The sequence below is a fragment of the Mauremys mutica genome, chromosome 9 (genome assembly GCF_020497125.1).
Source record: "Mauremys mutica isolate MM-2020 ecotype Southern chromosome 9, ASM2049712v1, whole genome shotgun sequence".
Taxonomy (NCBI): Eukaryota; Metazoa; Chordata; order Testudines; family Geoemydidae; genus Mauremys; species Mauremys mutica.
The window spans coordinates 83,793,939-83,807,455 of record NC_059080.1 but is presented as its reverse complement, the minus strand read 5'-3'; the positions used below and the strand labels follow the sequence as shown (position 1 = coordinate 83,807,455).

Here is a 13,517-nt window from a genome sequence, read left to right as displayed (position 1 = left end):
GAGCTGCCGCAGCCGGGGAGAGGTGCTTCTCCTCCTGCCCCAAGCTGCTGCGGCAAAAGGGCTGGGAGGAGTCCTCTCTCCCCACCACAGTCACAGGACAGCCTGCATCCTAAAGCCCTCATCCCCACCCCCACCCCAGAGTCTTCACCCCTAGCTGGAGCCCTCATACCTTGCACCCAACCCTCTGCCCCAGCCCTGAGCCCCCTCCCACAGTCTGAACCTCTCAGCCCCAACCCCACATGAATTTTGTTATGTGCACCAATATGAAGGTGATGTGTCACACATCCTCTCCATATTGGTACACATAATTTATTCTGCACATGGATGTAAAAAATTAGAGGGAACACTGGTGGTCAGGTGAAGCTCTAGTTTGATGTTGCTGAAGAGGATGATTACCGTATATACTTGATTATAAGCCAGCTTGTTTATAAGCCGACCTCCCCAAGACGGATATGTAAAAATGGAAACTTTTTATAACCTGTTCATAAGCCGACCCTAAAATTCAGAGGTCAGCAAACTTTGGCTCCCAGGCCATCAGGACAAGCCGCTGGGGGGCTGAGATGGTTTGTTTACCTTGAGCGTCTGCAGGCACAGGGGTAAACCTAAGTAAACAAAGTGTCCCGGCCTGCCAGCTGCCTAGCCTGATGGGCCAGGACAGCAACTGGTGGGGTTTTTTTGGGGGGGGGGGCAGGGGGGGGGAAGGCAGGAAGAGGGAGAAGCTGGGAGTCAGGGGAGTAACCCCTGTGACCACCCCCCACATGACCCCACCCCTAGACCGGGCCCCCCACACTCTCCCCATCCCATCCCTTCCCACCTTATCTGGGGAGGGCCACGGGAGGATGTCTCTGACCTGGCTGGAGCTGCTCCGGCAGGCTGGGCAGCGCAGCTGCTGTGAGCTCCAGCGGGCCTGGCAGTGCAGCCGCACGTCCCGCGGGCTGGGTTGGGCAGTGCAGCTGCTGTGAGCTCCAGCAGGCCTGGCGGTGCAGCCGCAGCATGTCCCAGTGGGCTGGGTCGGGCAGCACTGCTGCAGCGTGCTCTGGCAGGCCGGGCGGCATGGCCACAGCCTGCTCTGTGGGGTGGGGCCAAGTGGCAAGGCTGCAGCCTGCCGGCCCTGGAGCTGCAGCTGCTTTGGAGGCTGGGGGGAGAGCAGCATTGCCAGAAGCAGAGAGACTCTGGCCCCGGCTCTTCCCCTCTGTCTCTGCTGGCTGTGCTGCCTCTCCTTGCTCCCTCTGTTGTGGGGAGGAGCTATGTCCCACCTCTCCCTCTCTATACCCGTTCATAAGCCGACCCCCTTCTCTGGTGCTTCCCTTTTTTACTAAAAAAAATTTGGCTTACGAACACGTATTTGGAGCTGTGGCATTTGGAGTGATGGACGTTATAATGATCAAGGCAAATGATAATCAAAGTATAGAAAAAAGGTTTAAATAGTGGGAATAGTGACAATTGTAACTGATCTGGACCTTGCCAGTACATACATTTTGCCTTTTACCCCCAGATTGCATTGCTATAATATGCAGCACATAGCACCGCCCCCGCCCCCCAAAATAATAGCTGCATGTTGTGTAGAATATGGAGGCCTACCACAGAAACATATTACACAAAGGATCCAAAGCTTGCCATGGCTCTCATTTAAATTCAGGGTGTAATTCAAAAAGTTATACCTATTGATATTTAAAACCCTAAATGGGTCTGGGTGCTAGCTACTTGAAAAACTGTCCAAGTGAACCTTTAAAAGTTTCAGAGTAGCAGCCGTGTTAGTCTGTATCCGCAAAAAAAACAGGAGTACTTGTGGCACCTTAAAGACTAACAAATTTATTTGAGCACGAAAGCTCATGCTCAAATAAATCTGTTAGTCTTTAAGGTGCCACAAGTACTCCTGTTTTCTTTAAAAGTTTGTGACCTTGCTTACAGTTCAAAGATTTAAGCTAGGGGCAGACCCTTGGCTCAAATTTGCTTTCCTGCTTCCTCTCACAGAGTCCAGGCTGTAGACTTTTGAGACAGTATAAACACTGCCTACATAGATTTTTCCTAATGGAGTGGATTATGTACCTGCTTATAGCAGCCTGAGTTTGATGTCAGTCATCTAATTTTGTCTTTTTAACATTAAAATTTAAAACGTACCCAGGTATGATGGGGTCAAATGGGGAAGTGGTGTTTTTCAAAGAAATAATGGTACCAGTGTCCACACACTATTATGGGACTATTCGAAAGACTACTGTGGCTAACAACATCTTTGCAAAAAGTCATACATGCTGGTGATTAAAGGAGAACAGTCATGCAGTGTACACCCAATGTTTAGTTGTAATAAAGAAATTAACAGATTAAAAAAAAAACAACTTTGTATTTTTAATCAGAAGCATGGAGAGTTACCAACAATGTAATATGGCTACATAGCGGTAGACAGAGACTATAGCTTTATTGAAGAGTCTCTTCATTAATTTTTTAAATATTGGATTATAAGAAATCATATTTGCTAGAAACTGGATGCAGGAGTACTTATGTATTCTTTTTAAGCCAATTTCTCTATGGGGCCATAAAAGTGCTAATCATGAAGGAGGATGGCAGGAGTTCCTGTTTCAATGGAGACAGTTACAACTGCCATGAAGAGGAGGTTATGTGGAAACAGAACTACAAGAGTTTCTTCCACATCATTATACCAGGCAAAAAAAGCTAAATTTAAATATAAATTATCAGTGATTTAAAGGTTAAAAAGAGAATTACAAGATTATGCCTAAAAGTAACTATTACAAATCCAGGAAGTTCAGAGTTTAGGTTTAAAAAAAAAAAACAACCCAAAATCTAAGTATGGAAATGTACAGTTAAGGCACCCAAAGAACCATAACTCTGCCCTGGAGTGCTGACATGAGGGAACATAAATGAAAACTGACCCCAAAAGACAGTTTTATTAAATCGGGAACCACAAACACTAAATGCCTTGAAACTGTAGTCATGTTGTTATTGCATAATATTATTAATGGAGCAAGGTTAAGGCTGTATGAGTGCTTTAACTGCATATTCCTGTGGAAGAAAACGCTTATATGTAAGCTTGGAAGAATTAGATTTTAGATCATTATAATGAATACCAATGTTTAGTTTTAAGCATTATTTATCTATTTAAATTTTCACAGTTGTGGGAAATTATGGAGGATGTCAGACAATTTAACGACTGGTGTTGAGATTCGAGAAGTTTAAGCTTCATAACCATTAAAACACAAACTATCATCATAACACGTCAAAATATACATTGCATATTTCCTTAAACAAGTTCTCAAACCACATCTTATTTTGCATATCTGTAAATTTTGATCATCAATGGAAATATTTTCCCATCAGCAGTGTGTATGTGGTGAAAGACCTTTGCTAACATTTACCAATAAAAATCTAATCCTCCGACCTTATTTATGTGACAATACAGAGCTTATATAAAACTTAAATTTATATGTTAAGTGGATCTCATTTTGATAGGCTTTAAAACAACTTTTCTTCATCACGATGAAGATTCCAGAAGATAAGCTCTTTGATTGATAAGAGTTCCAAAATAAAAAAGTTGACTATAAGATGGCTAGCTTCAACTAGAGTTGATGAAACTGAACAAAAGTTTGAACTTATTTTTAATTTTGCTAATGGATGACTGTTGAGTGAATAGTCATTGCAACGGTTTTTTGTTTTTTTTCCACAGTCAGCTATTTTTATTTTGTGACGAAGTGATGACAATGTCAAAGACCTCTTCACCTGGCAAAGACCTTGCCAGATGTCTCGAAAGTGGTCTCATGTAATCTGAATTTTTTTTATATCTGTCATAGACTTAGTCTTTGTAATAAGTAAAACACTTAATATTTTAAAAATTGCTGATTCAAATGGAACTTTCCCAAACTGATGCTTCCTAAAAGATAATCTAATTCAAACCAGATTTGCAGAATAAGCAAAGTTTGAAATACATAAGAATTGAAACTAAGGCACAGAAGCCTCATCATTCTGGACGATGGACAGTCCAGAATCTTCAAAATTCATCACCTTGGGGAAAAGGCATGACATTAACATAAAGGCTACTCTAGTCTCTGACTAGTCTCTCTCACTATTGGATCTTCTTCAGATGCAGGGAAGCACTGTGCTAGCAGACTACTACAGCCCGATTCCTTGATTGAAGTTCGAGTGCCTACTCAGAGTCCAGAATATTGCAAAAAACTGAAGAGCTTTAAATCCTTATAATCAAAAGTACCTCATTTTTTATTTTTGACCCCAAAATTTTTATTTTGTTAGTTTAACTGGTTGATGTCTCAGCCTAGTTATTTTTAGGATGTGGAAGTGCGGATGCGTGCATACATGCACTATGAGCACCCACAAAGTTCACATGGGGATGGCACCTATAAGAAATATACCCCACATTTAAACAGTCCTAAATATTATCTCAAAATTATTTTAGAGAGTGTTTCGTGTTTAAAAGTGTTGAGACAAAATAGTCATCTGTAACTTCTGGCAAACAAGTATTTTCAAATTTATGCTCATCAAGTATTCTGTTAAAGCCTGTTTTTATAATTTTTTTTTCCTGTAGGACAGGGGAGAAGAAATGGGAAGAAAGGGTTAGTACCACTGCATCATGGAATTCTGAGGAAGCTTTATAATTGACTCAGAGGGTGTGGCCCAGATATTAAATAATTTGGTTTTGGTATTAAGCTACTTAAACATACATATGGATTGACTTTGATTATAAATCACAATGAAAGAATATGACCAAATAGCCACCTTCTTAAAATTGGTATAAGGATTGATTACTTTTGGTATTCAGTTGATGGATTTTAATAAATTAGTCTAATTTGTTTGATTTCACTTTGATAGTTGTGACGTTTTATTGTTTAGTTTAAAATTATTAAATAGCTTTAAGTATTAACAAAATGTTACATTTTTACATTTCTTTCAGTAGGAAATGTGGGCCCAGGATGTGAGGATACACCAACTGGACAACCTAAAAGCCTGACAAAGTCCCCACAGTTAGTTTTTTGTTCTCACATTCCCATAGTTCACTATGTTTGAATATTTTTAGTTTAATCTTAATTCTCAATGTCCTGAGTTTGTAATGCCTGGTTTTGGTATACCTACACGGTATTTGTTTTTTTTAAAAACCCATAAAGTTGGGGATATGTATTCTCAATTTAACTCCAATGGGTAGTTTTCTACTTGGCAATTACTCTGTTTTGTTAAAGTTAGATAAGAAATTTACTGCAAAATGTAAATTAGATTAGGAGAAAGATGACTGAGAGAACTACCTCTATTACAGTGATTGCATTTAATAAATTGAGCTATTGACCTGGCTCTATCTACTAGTCTACAATCATAATGAACTTAGCTTAATTACACCTAATTTCTTTAGTATAGTCTATGCACAAGACTTTAATGCATTAACTATATGAAAACGTGACGAGTGTGTTAGCAATAAGATAATTCAGGACAAAAATGGTCCGACAAGCACTACAGTTCTTAAATAATCTATTTATAATTAATTTTAACTCAAACTAAGACATATTTTTGTATTTGGAGTAAATGCTGTAAATTTAGGGATAATGGTCCAGATTCCCTGAAGGTATTTAGGCCAATATGTTTTTCTTCATATGCAACAAACAAACTGACATTCTCCCTTAAGCGCAACACTCAAATTTAACTAAGGCATTGTAACCAGTACTTTCATAATTGCCAGTAACAATGCTAACTCTCTGACTTTGAGTGAATTAAGTAATTATTTTCTTGCATATATATATATGATGGGTTTACATCATCATATGCTAGGTGTAATGATTTTTTTAAAATTTAAATTCCTAAAAAAAAAAAAAAAAAAGGTCTGCTTAATATAAAAAATGAGAACCGCCCAGCGCAGGGACTAAGGTATGAGACTCCAGCAGCCCTATAAAGGAAAAATGACTGATTTGCTTGATCGAAAGAGTAGCTTCCCTTTCAGTTCTTGTATGAGAATGTTAATATGGAAGGTTAGACAAAACTGCCTATTTACAGGCAGAGCCTATAGTGGTACATCTCCCTTGGAGTATCAAGCACAGTAGAGTCATGGTTAGGATGAGGGATATTAATCCTCAAAAATTTATATCCAACTGCTTCATTAAGGCATTTCATGCACGGCAAGAGGAGTTATTGATTGAATGGGTATTTCACATAATTGAACCCTCATGACTTACTTTTTCCCCCTTGTAGCTCCTCTTAAGTATAGAGACAGGAATTGCTTATGTAGTCGACAGCAGAAGGAAACTCTAGTGACCCCTTAGATTTGCTGGGAGAAGAAACCACATTAGAGAGATAGAGTTTATATTTTGCAGAAGTATTTTAATATTTGGACTTCGTAAAAGAGCAGGTTTTATTAAAAACAAGTTTGGTGACACTCATACTTGAGTCAGACAATTCCAGTCATAATTCCATGTCTTTCCATCTCTCAATTTCCATTCTGGCCTGATTTTAGCAACTGCCATTTTGAGACTCACTAGAGCCAGGAGTACTGCATACATAAATGCTTTAAAAGCTTAAAATTGTAGATCTAAATTGAAATAAAGCCTTAGATGATGTAACTACTAGTCTTGGATGCAGCTTTTTTTGCAACAGCCAATACAAGTTATGTTAGGACTGAAGTGAAAGAGGCAAGAAGGTAATGAGAATTGGCAGGTCACAAGATGCTGGACCAGACATGAATGCTATCTTCTTACAAATGGACTTTTACTGGTCCAGGCAAAGTCTCAAGCCAGTGTAATTTTCAATTCCTGAATCCAAAACTGGCCACCTACAGAGACGTCATACTAGATTGTTCATCTAATTCCATTTTTTATCTCCCTATAAACAGATTGAGACAACAGCTTCATCTGATATAGCCTCCGCCTCACCCCCCCCCGAGCTGCAAACCATTAATGTCTACCAAATAATAGTTTGCGCACTTGTTGTATTGTCTCATCTCCCCTCCCATTTGTAGTTGTTCTTCCACTATGGTGTTGATTGTGCTAGCAAGAAATGCGTTCCATTTCTTTGCTTCTTCTACGTAACTGATGTCAGTTTTTAAGCGGGGGTGGGGAGTGAAAGGACGAGGTGAAGGAAGAGAGAAAAATCATTAATACTAGAAGTGTAAATACTGGATATGCTTTTTTCAAAATGGAATTTTATAATGGCAGCCACACTTGACCTCCACTGTTCAACCCTCACATTTTCAACTGAGATGTTTTTTCAAGCAAAAATGCTCTAATCAAGAAACTTAATTCCACAGAATTTTCAGGCCCCATATTATGCACCCTGATAAGTAATGCTACCTTATTCTCCCCTCCACTCTTGCAAAGGAGTCTCTCACATAGCTCTCATTGCTCTGAGTTTAAACCCCCACAAGTCTATTATTAACAGGACGGGACTGGAAAAATAATACTTGTAGGGGTTTCTTTCTTGCAGTTAGGTCTCATTTTCTAGCCTGCAATTTCTCCATATATTCCAAATAAGAAAAATTCACTTGGTGAAACTATCCTTATAATTTCTGCCAGTACATTCCCCAGAAAATTAAGCATTACTGGGTGTGGGTTGAGAAAAATAATCAATAAGTCCTGTAAGTATCTTAGATACACATTTTGAGAATTTTAATCTAAATGTTTGATAGATGCACACGTATAGGAAATTTTCAATGACACCTTAATTTGCCCAAAGCTGAGAAATTCAGAATTAGCCTGTTACACTAATAGCTGTACTTTGTATAGGATAATTATGTGTTCATAATGAAATAGTGGTCCAACTTAAAAGTTATCTTTGCTAAATTGTTATTTACACATATTTTGACTGTAGTTTTGGAAGCTCTCTCAAGAACATCCTGTTCAGCTCTGTGCTAAATATGATTCCTTAAGTTAGACTTACACTCACAGTCTTTAGTTTTGGAATCCAAGCCAGAGACTGACAATCTCAAGAAAATGCAACATTTGACTGTATAATTCATAATTTTTTTCCGCAGAAAACACAATTTAAATACACTAATCCTTCTCCATTATTGTCCTAATGAATAGCTAGATGAGTCGCAAAGTGTACAGTCTGCCCACACCCATGTTTAATAAGACACACTGAAATAAAAACTCACAAAACACTCACTTTTCCAGTGTTCAACAAGTTTGCTAATTACAAAGAGTAACACTGTAAGCAAATGAAGATTTTATGATCTGCAAAGTCAGATTCTGAACAAATACAATAAAAAGTATCAGATGACACTCCCTGAATATAACAGAATTATTTTAGAACCTTAGACTTCAAATCTGACAATACACAATAAGTATGTGTATTAATCTTCAAAAAGTCAGATTTCTCAAACCATAAAGTGGTTGGTTTTTTAAGTGTTTTTTTTTTTGAGAAATGTTTTGTCTGACATGGAAGTCTAATGAAAAATTTAGTGACCTCTAAACATTAGGTTTTAGAATACTGGAAGTATAAAAGAGGCACCAATTATCATATCCCACTGCACTGGGTTCAATTCAGCATGAAGTATAACACTAACACAGCAGTAGCATAAACTACTTTTAGTATTCACTTGAATAAATCTATATATTGCTTATGAGCATTTTACATAAAGGAATTGAATTTTCATATGGATTAAAACAAATGCAATAAAGACATTTTGTAAAATTAATCCTAGCCACTGCTCACAAACTTGTTCTAAAAGTGGAGGAAAAAAAAAAAACCATACAAACAAACCTGCTTCCTTATTGGAAAGCAAATTGCTCCCCAACCACTAACCACTGAGTCTCCCAACCCACTAAAAAGAGCGATTCCTAAAATATTTCCATGGGCCAACAGGTGAAAGGAGATTTTAATATATTAAACTTTTGCTGGCAGCAGCCTTAAGTCATAAGACGAAAATACATTGCCATTGGCTAAAAATTTATTAGTACACTGCAGAATGTTGTTCCAATCAGTTAGATCTACAGGGACTATATTTTTTCTTTAAAATTGCTTAAAGGTTATCTGAAAATATTAGAATTAAAAACCTATCAAGATAAGAATTGTATATTTGAAATAATCAGCATAAGAGGATATGTTCAGCACATAACTTTCAATCTACCTTAGAGAAAATATATTGAAAATCTCACAGTTTTAATACTTTACCAATTTAGCAGAAATTAAGATTATTTTGGAAAGTAACTGAATAGGAGCCAGCTATCTACTGTAGGGCTGGATTTTCCCACTCTTCTTTAAAGGAGAATGAAGTTAATTGTGTACTGAACTGCCTCTCATCTTGGAGACATTTAGCAGAATTGTAATCTTAATACTTTCTCTCCCCCTCATTTGCTGGTCACATTCAAGTGTCTTTGCCTATCCCTGGGAAGTCTATGATCTTGACAGATCTCTAGAAGTCCTTCCCCTTTAGTTAGTATTCCTTTTAGTCACATCCACCATCATTCCAGCAAAAATGAAGTAAACAAGATGGCCCTTTGAGCTTAATGCTAATCACTGTCTGGAGGAGCCACTGTTGAGCAACAAGAAGTACAGCCACCTCCTCTATGATTTTAGCATATTGTAGCCAGAACATTGAGCCCACAAATACAAATTAACTCAATTCTTGTTCTACATATAAATTCATAGCATTATCACTATAAGCAAAGTTTTAAAAAATAATCTTAGTTTTATTTGCTGTTGTTTACAGATAACCATTTTACATCACAATTTCAGTAAAATTTTAAGATCACATTATCTTAAACCCAACAGCAAGATACTGGACTTTTCTATGATATGGTATACTTTTATTACAAGCTTTACAATGACAAATTTCATTTTTGTATTATAGTTTTAGATAGCCTGTGGAACATCTGAAAGGTACACCTGGACAATTTTAAGTGTTTACCTCAAAATTCCTAATATTTTATAGCAGTTAACTTTATTAAAAACCTAAAGTATGTGGTGCTGAAGTTTTAAGTAACATTTTCCCCTACTTAAAGGTTGCTAATTTTCCATTTTAACTGAAGCCAGTCTTTAAATAGTTTTCAAAGGTTTAAAACCAAAATATATTTGTCAAGTCCAGTTTTAGGAGAATAATTTGTGCAACAAAGCTTTTAGATCCTATTAGAGGGTTTAATACCTGAGTAACCTTTTTGACAAGGGCTCTTTGTTGTAAATGGTACTGCTCCTGCTGCCCTCCCCCTCGGCCAAAAAAACCAAAACAAAACAGGGTTCTTTGAAGACTGTAGGCAGAGAGGCTATTTTAGAGGTTGTGCTTCAAGTGTGTTCAGAAGAGCAAACAATACTAAGTGGACCTGATAGAGAGAACCATACTAAATCAGTTCCATTTAGTTTGACTAAAAATTTTAAAATTTAGGTGCCTAAAGTTGGGCACCTAAATCTATTAGGAAAAAGAGAAAGAAGAAAACTAAGTAGAAATAGAGGTAGTCCAAAAGGTAGGTATTTTTTGTACTGAGGGATACTGAATCCAGTAATTAGGTACTGAATAACAAAGTTTAGTTACTATAAGTAGGTTATAGTCTGCCTTTCATCTTTATACAAACTTCTCAATCCACAGCTTAACTTTCACCATTATCAATGAAGACAGTAGTATATATCCTAAATTTACACACTGGCCCAGACCCCTTAATTAAAAATTGAATTGGGCCCTCTCCTCAGAATGAGCACAATATTTAGCAGGTCAGGATTTGAGGTATTCACTTAAAATTGGACTAAAAAAAAAGTTCATTTAAATCTGAAAAAACACTTATAACAGAAAAGTAGCAACACTTAAGCAGAAATGTTATTTATTGATTCTTAAATTACAGAACATACTTTAAATGCTTAATCATGTGGAGAGCCATATTTTAAATAAAATATTTTTAGCGATAATCCCCAGCCCTCAAATATTCAAGACTGTCATGTTCCCCCATTGGCAGTTATCAGTTCACATGCCCTTTGAGTTAACTAATCATCAGAATCTATTTGAAGCAGAGCTCTACAGACATTTGCACAGGGAAATGGACTTGCTTTATTGAGAAAGACTATTTGCATAGAAATCTGGTACATCTTCCTCTGCACAGTTAACAATAATACTTTGCCCACACAAGGCCAGGAGGAGGAGCAGGGAAGAAAGACCCACCACCCTGCCCTAATGCTGGTTACACAACAGTCAGTCCCTTTCCCATCATCAGATGAAAACAGTGGGACTCATACGTGGTAGCTCCCCTCTAATAACTTTATTTGGTAGTCCAGTGGACTACTATAATAGGTGAGTTTTCACTAATTCTGAAAATATATACCGATATATAAAAATATTTGATGGAGGGTTGTTTTTTTTGGGTGGGGGTGGGAGAGAGGAATGGAAGGAAAGCCACCTACATTAAAAAGAACTATGCTTGGCAGGATTCTTTCCCAGATATTTCCCCACCTTCATCCAAGTACTGGAGAAAACACCTTACACCAGGGGTCAGCAACCTTTGGCATGCGGCCAATCAGGGTAATCTGCTGGTGGGCCGTGAGACATTTTGTTTACGTTGACCATCTGCAGGAACGCCCCCTCCCCCCAGTGGCTGCGGTTCACTGTTCCCGGCCAATAGGAGCTGCAGGAAGCCCAATTATTTTTAAGTTAGGAAGCCCTTGATGCTTTTTTGCAGGCTTTGTCTCAAATGGTGAATGCAGGACAACAGCCCCTTCACCTTTGAACCAGGAAGTGGAAATAAGTTACAGTAATGCCAAATTCGCTCGTAAAAAAAACAAAACAAAAACACTCACATTTTTTAGAAGCTTGAATGAGGTTTGCTGTGAGCTTTAATTACTTAATTATGCAAGGCTGATTTATGTATCCAAATACTTTAAAAGTGTATTTTTAAAAACTCCATCTTCTGCAGTTGTCAAACAAGCATGAAAAATAGCATGCTTAATGTGATAATAGGATTGTGTTGCTTTCAGTCTATATATGCGATCTAATTTCAATGTGTACTATTGAAGTAAAAACATTTCAATGTCATAAAACACTATGTAGACAAATCTCTAATTATTTCACATTTGAGTTGACTCGGTATTGATGCATCTTATCTAAAGGATAAACAAGTTGCTGAATCTCTGCCACGCTTAAGCAGCACAATAATATTGGGGTTTAAGATTTACTTTACTACACCAATATTTACGTGCTGCTAGGGCGGAACAAGTATAGCAATTCTTCTATTCATCCAAATTTCAGGAACACACTCAGCAGTACAAACCTTTGGACTAGAAGAATCTTCAACTGTTTCTCTTCCTTAAATTTCCAAAGCAGCAAATAATGATTCGCATTTTTGATAGAGCATGCAAACCATGATGTGCTGCTAGAGTACTTTAAGGCCTCAAATACAAGACTCAGAGTACCTAGACAAAATGTACTTTGTTAGGAGTTTAAGAAAAGTTATATTTTTAGACTCAGAACTAATCAGACTTACCTGTAAAATTAAAAATCTATTATGATCCAGGTCAATTCCATGGCTTCGAAGCAGAATACCAACATCTTTGAATGTTTTCTTCTTCCCACTGATGTGGTAGACAGAAGAATTATCTCTGTAGGCAGTTCTAGATACACAGAAATTGCTGTTGGGAATGACTTCATAATCATCCCCTTCCTGTTTTGAGGAAAAAACAAAACCAGAAAAACAATTGTTAGTATAAAGTCACAGCTTACTTCAGATTTCACTGTTAAGTGCAGTTTTACCCTCTTGTTCAGGCTTTTACAAGGCAACTGTACCCTGGTTCCCAGTTCTATTGAAGTGTATAATAAATCTTAGAGCGTGCACACCTCACTAAACATGCAATGTTTTTGCTTCCAAAAACAGCCTTGAAAACAGCATAGAGGCACTCTATACAAGTTTAAACTGAGTGGGCCTTAATTTTATGCCTCTCCCTCCTCTCACCCCAGCTACTGCTTTAAAACACCATAGTCTCTGTTTAGCATCTAATGACAGATTTTTTTTCTTGCTACACTCTCCATGCATATCAAAAAGAAAAAAACCTGTTCAAATTCAAAGAGGCTACTTCTTCTTTTAATCTTTATATTAGGATGCCTTGAGTATTTTAACATAAGTGCTGTCTTATTTTTGAATAATTTAAAGTCTTTTTTTTTTTTTTTGCAGGGCTAAGGAAGAGTTGTTACTTTAGTTAAGTGCCTCTGAAGCCATTGTACAAATAGAAGATACAAAAAATGACATTAAAAATGGACACATTGAACAAATTTATATATGTGTTTTAGTAGCTAGTCAAGAGATCTTTGCTTTACCTGAAAGCAATAGATACAACAAAACTGACACCCAATTTTATTTTTACAGAGGAAGTTTTAAAGAAACGCAGTAGTTCTAAAATTTAAGAAAGTGGTCTACTACTTTAATGGAATAGCCCCCCCCGATTCAATAACCTTTAATATCAAATCCATTCAGAAGTTGTTTTGCTTGATGAAATTAGCTTCGAGGTATTATGCAGGTACAAATGAAAGCCACAATAAATTTAAATATTGGACAGGCTAGTATAATATAAATACAAGTCAAATTTTTATTTGTATTTAGATATAG

At 37.2% G+C, this 13,517-nt stretch overlaps 1 protein-coding gene across 5 annotated transcripts in view; it reads right to left on the bottom strand.

The window, feature by feature from the left end:
* SMC4 (structural maintenance of chromosomes 4) overlaps positions 1–13,517 on the bottom strand; it is a 113,173-nt gene that overhangs the window by 93,816 nt on the left and 5,840 nt on the right. For 4 of the 5 annotated variants that reach the window (XM_045029609.1, XM_045029607.1, XM_045029610.1 and 1 more), the window contains exon 5: positions 12,402–12,578. In XM_045029609.1, coding sequence (XP_044885544.1) covers positions 12,402–12,578 — 177 coding nt within the window. Of the gene's footprint in view, positions 1–9,114; positions 9,128–12,401; positions 12,579–13,517 lie in introns of those variants that run through there. The other variant, XM_045029611.1, reaches the window with a different exon arrangement.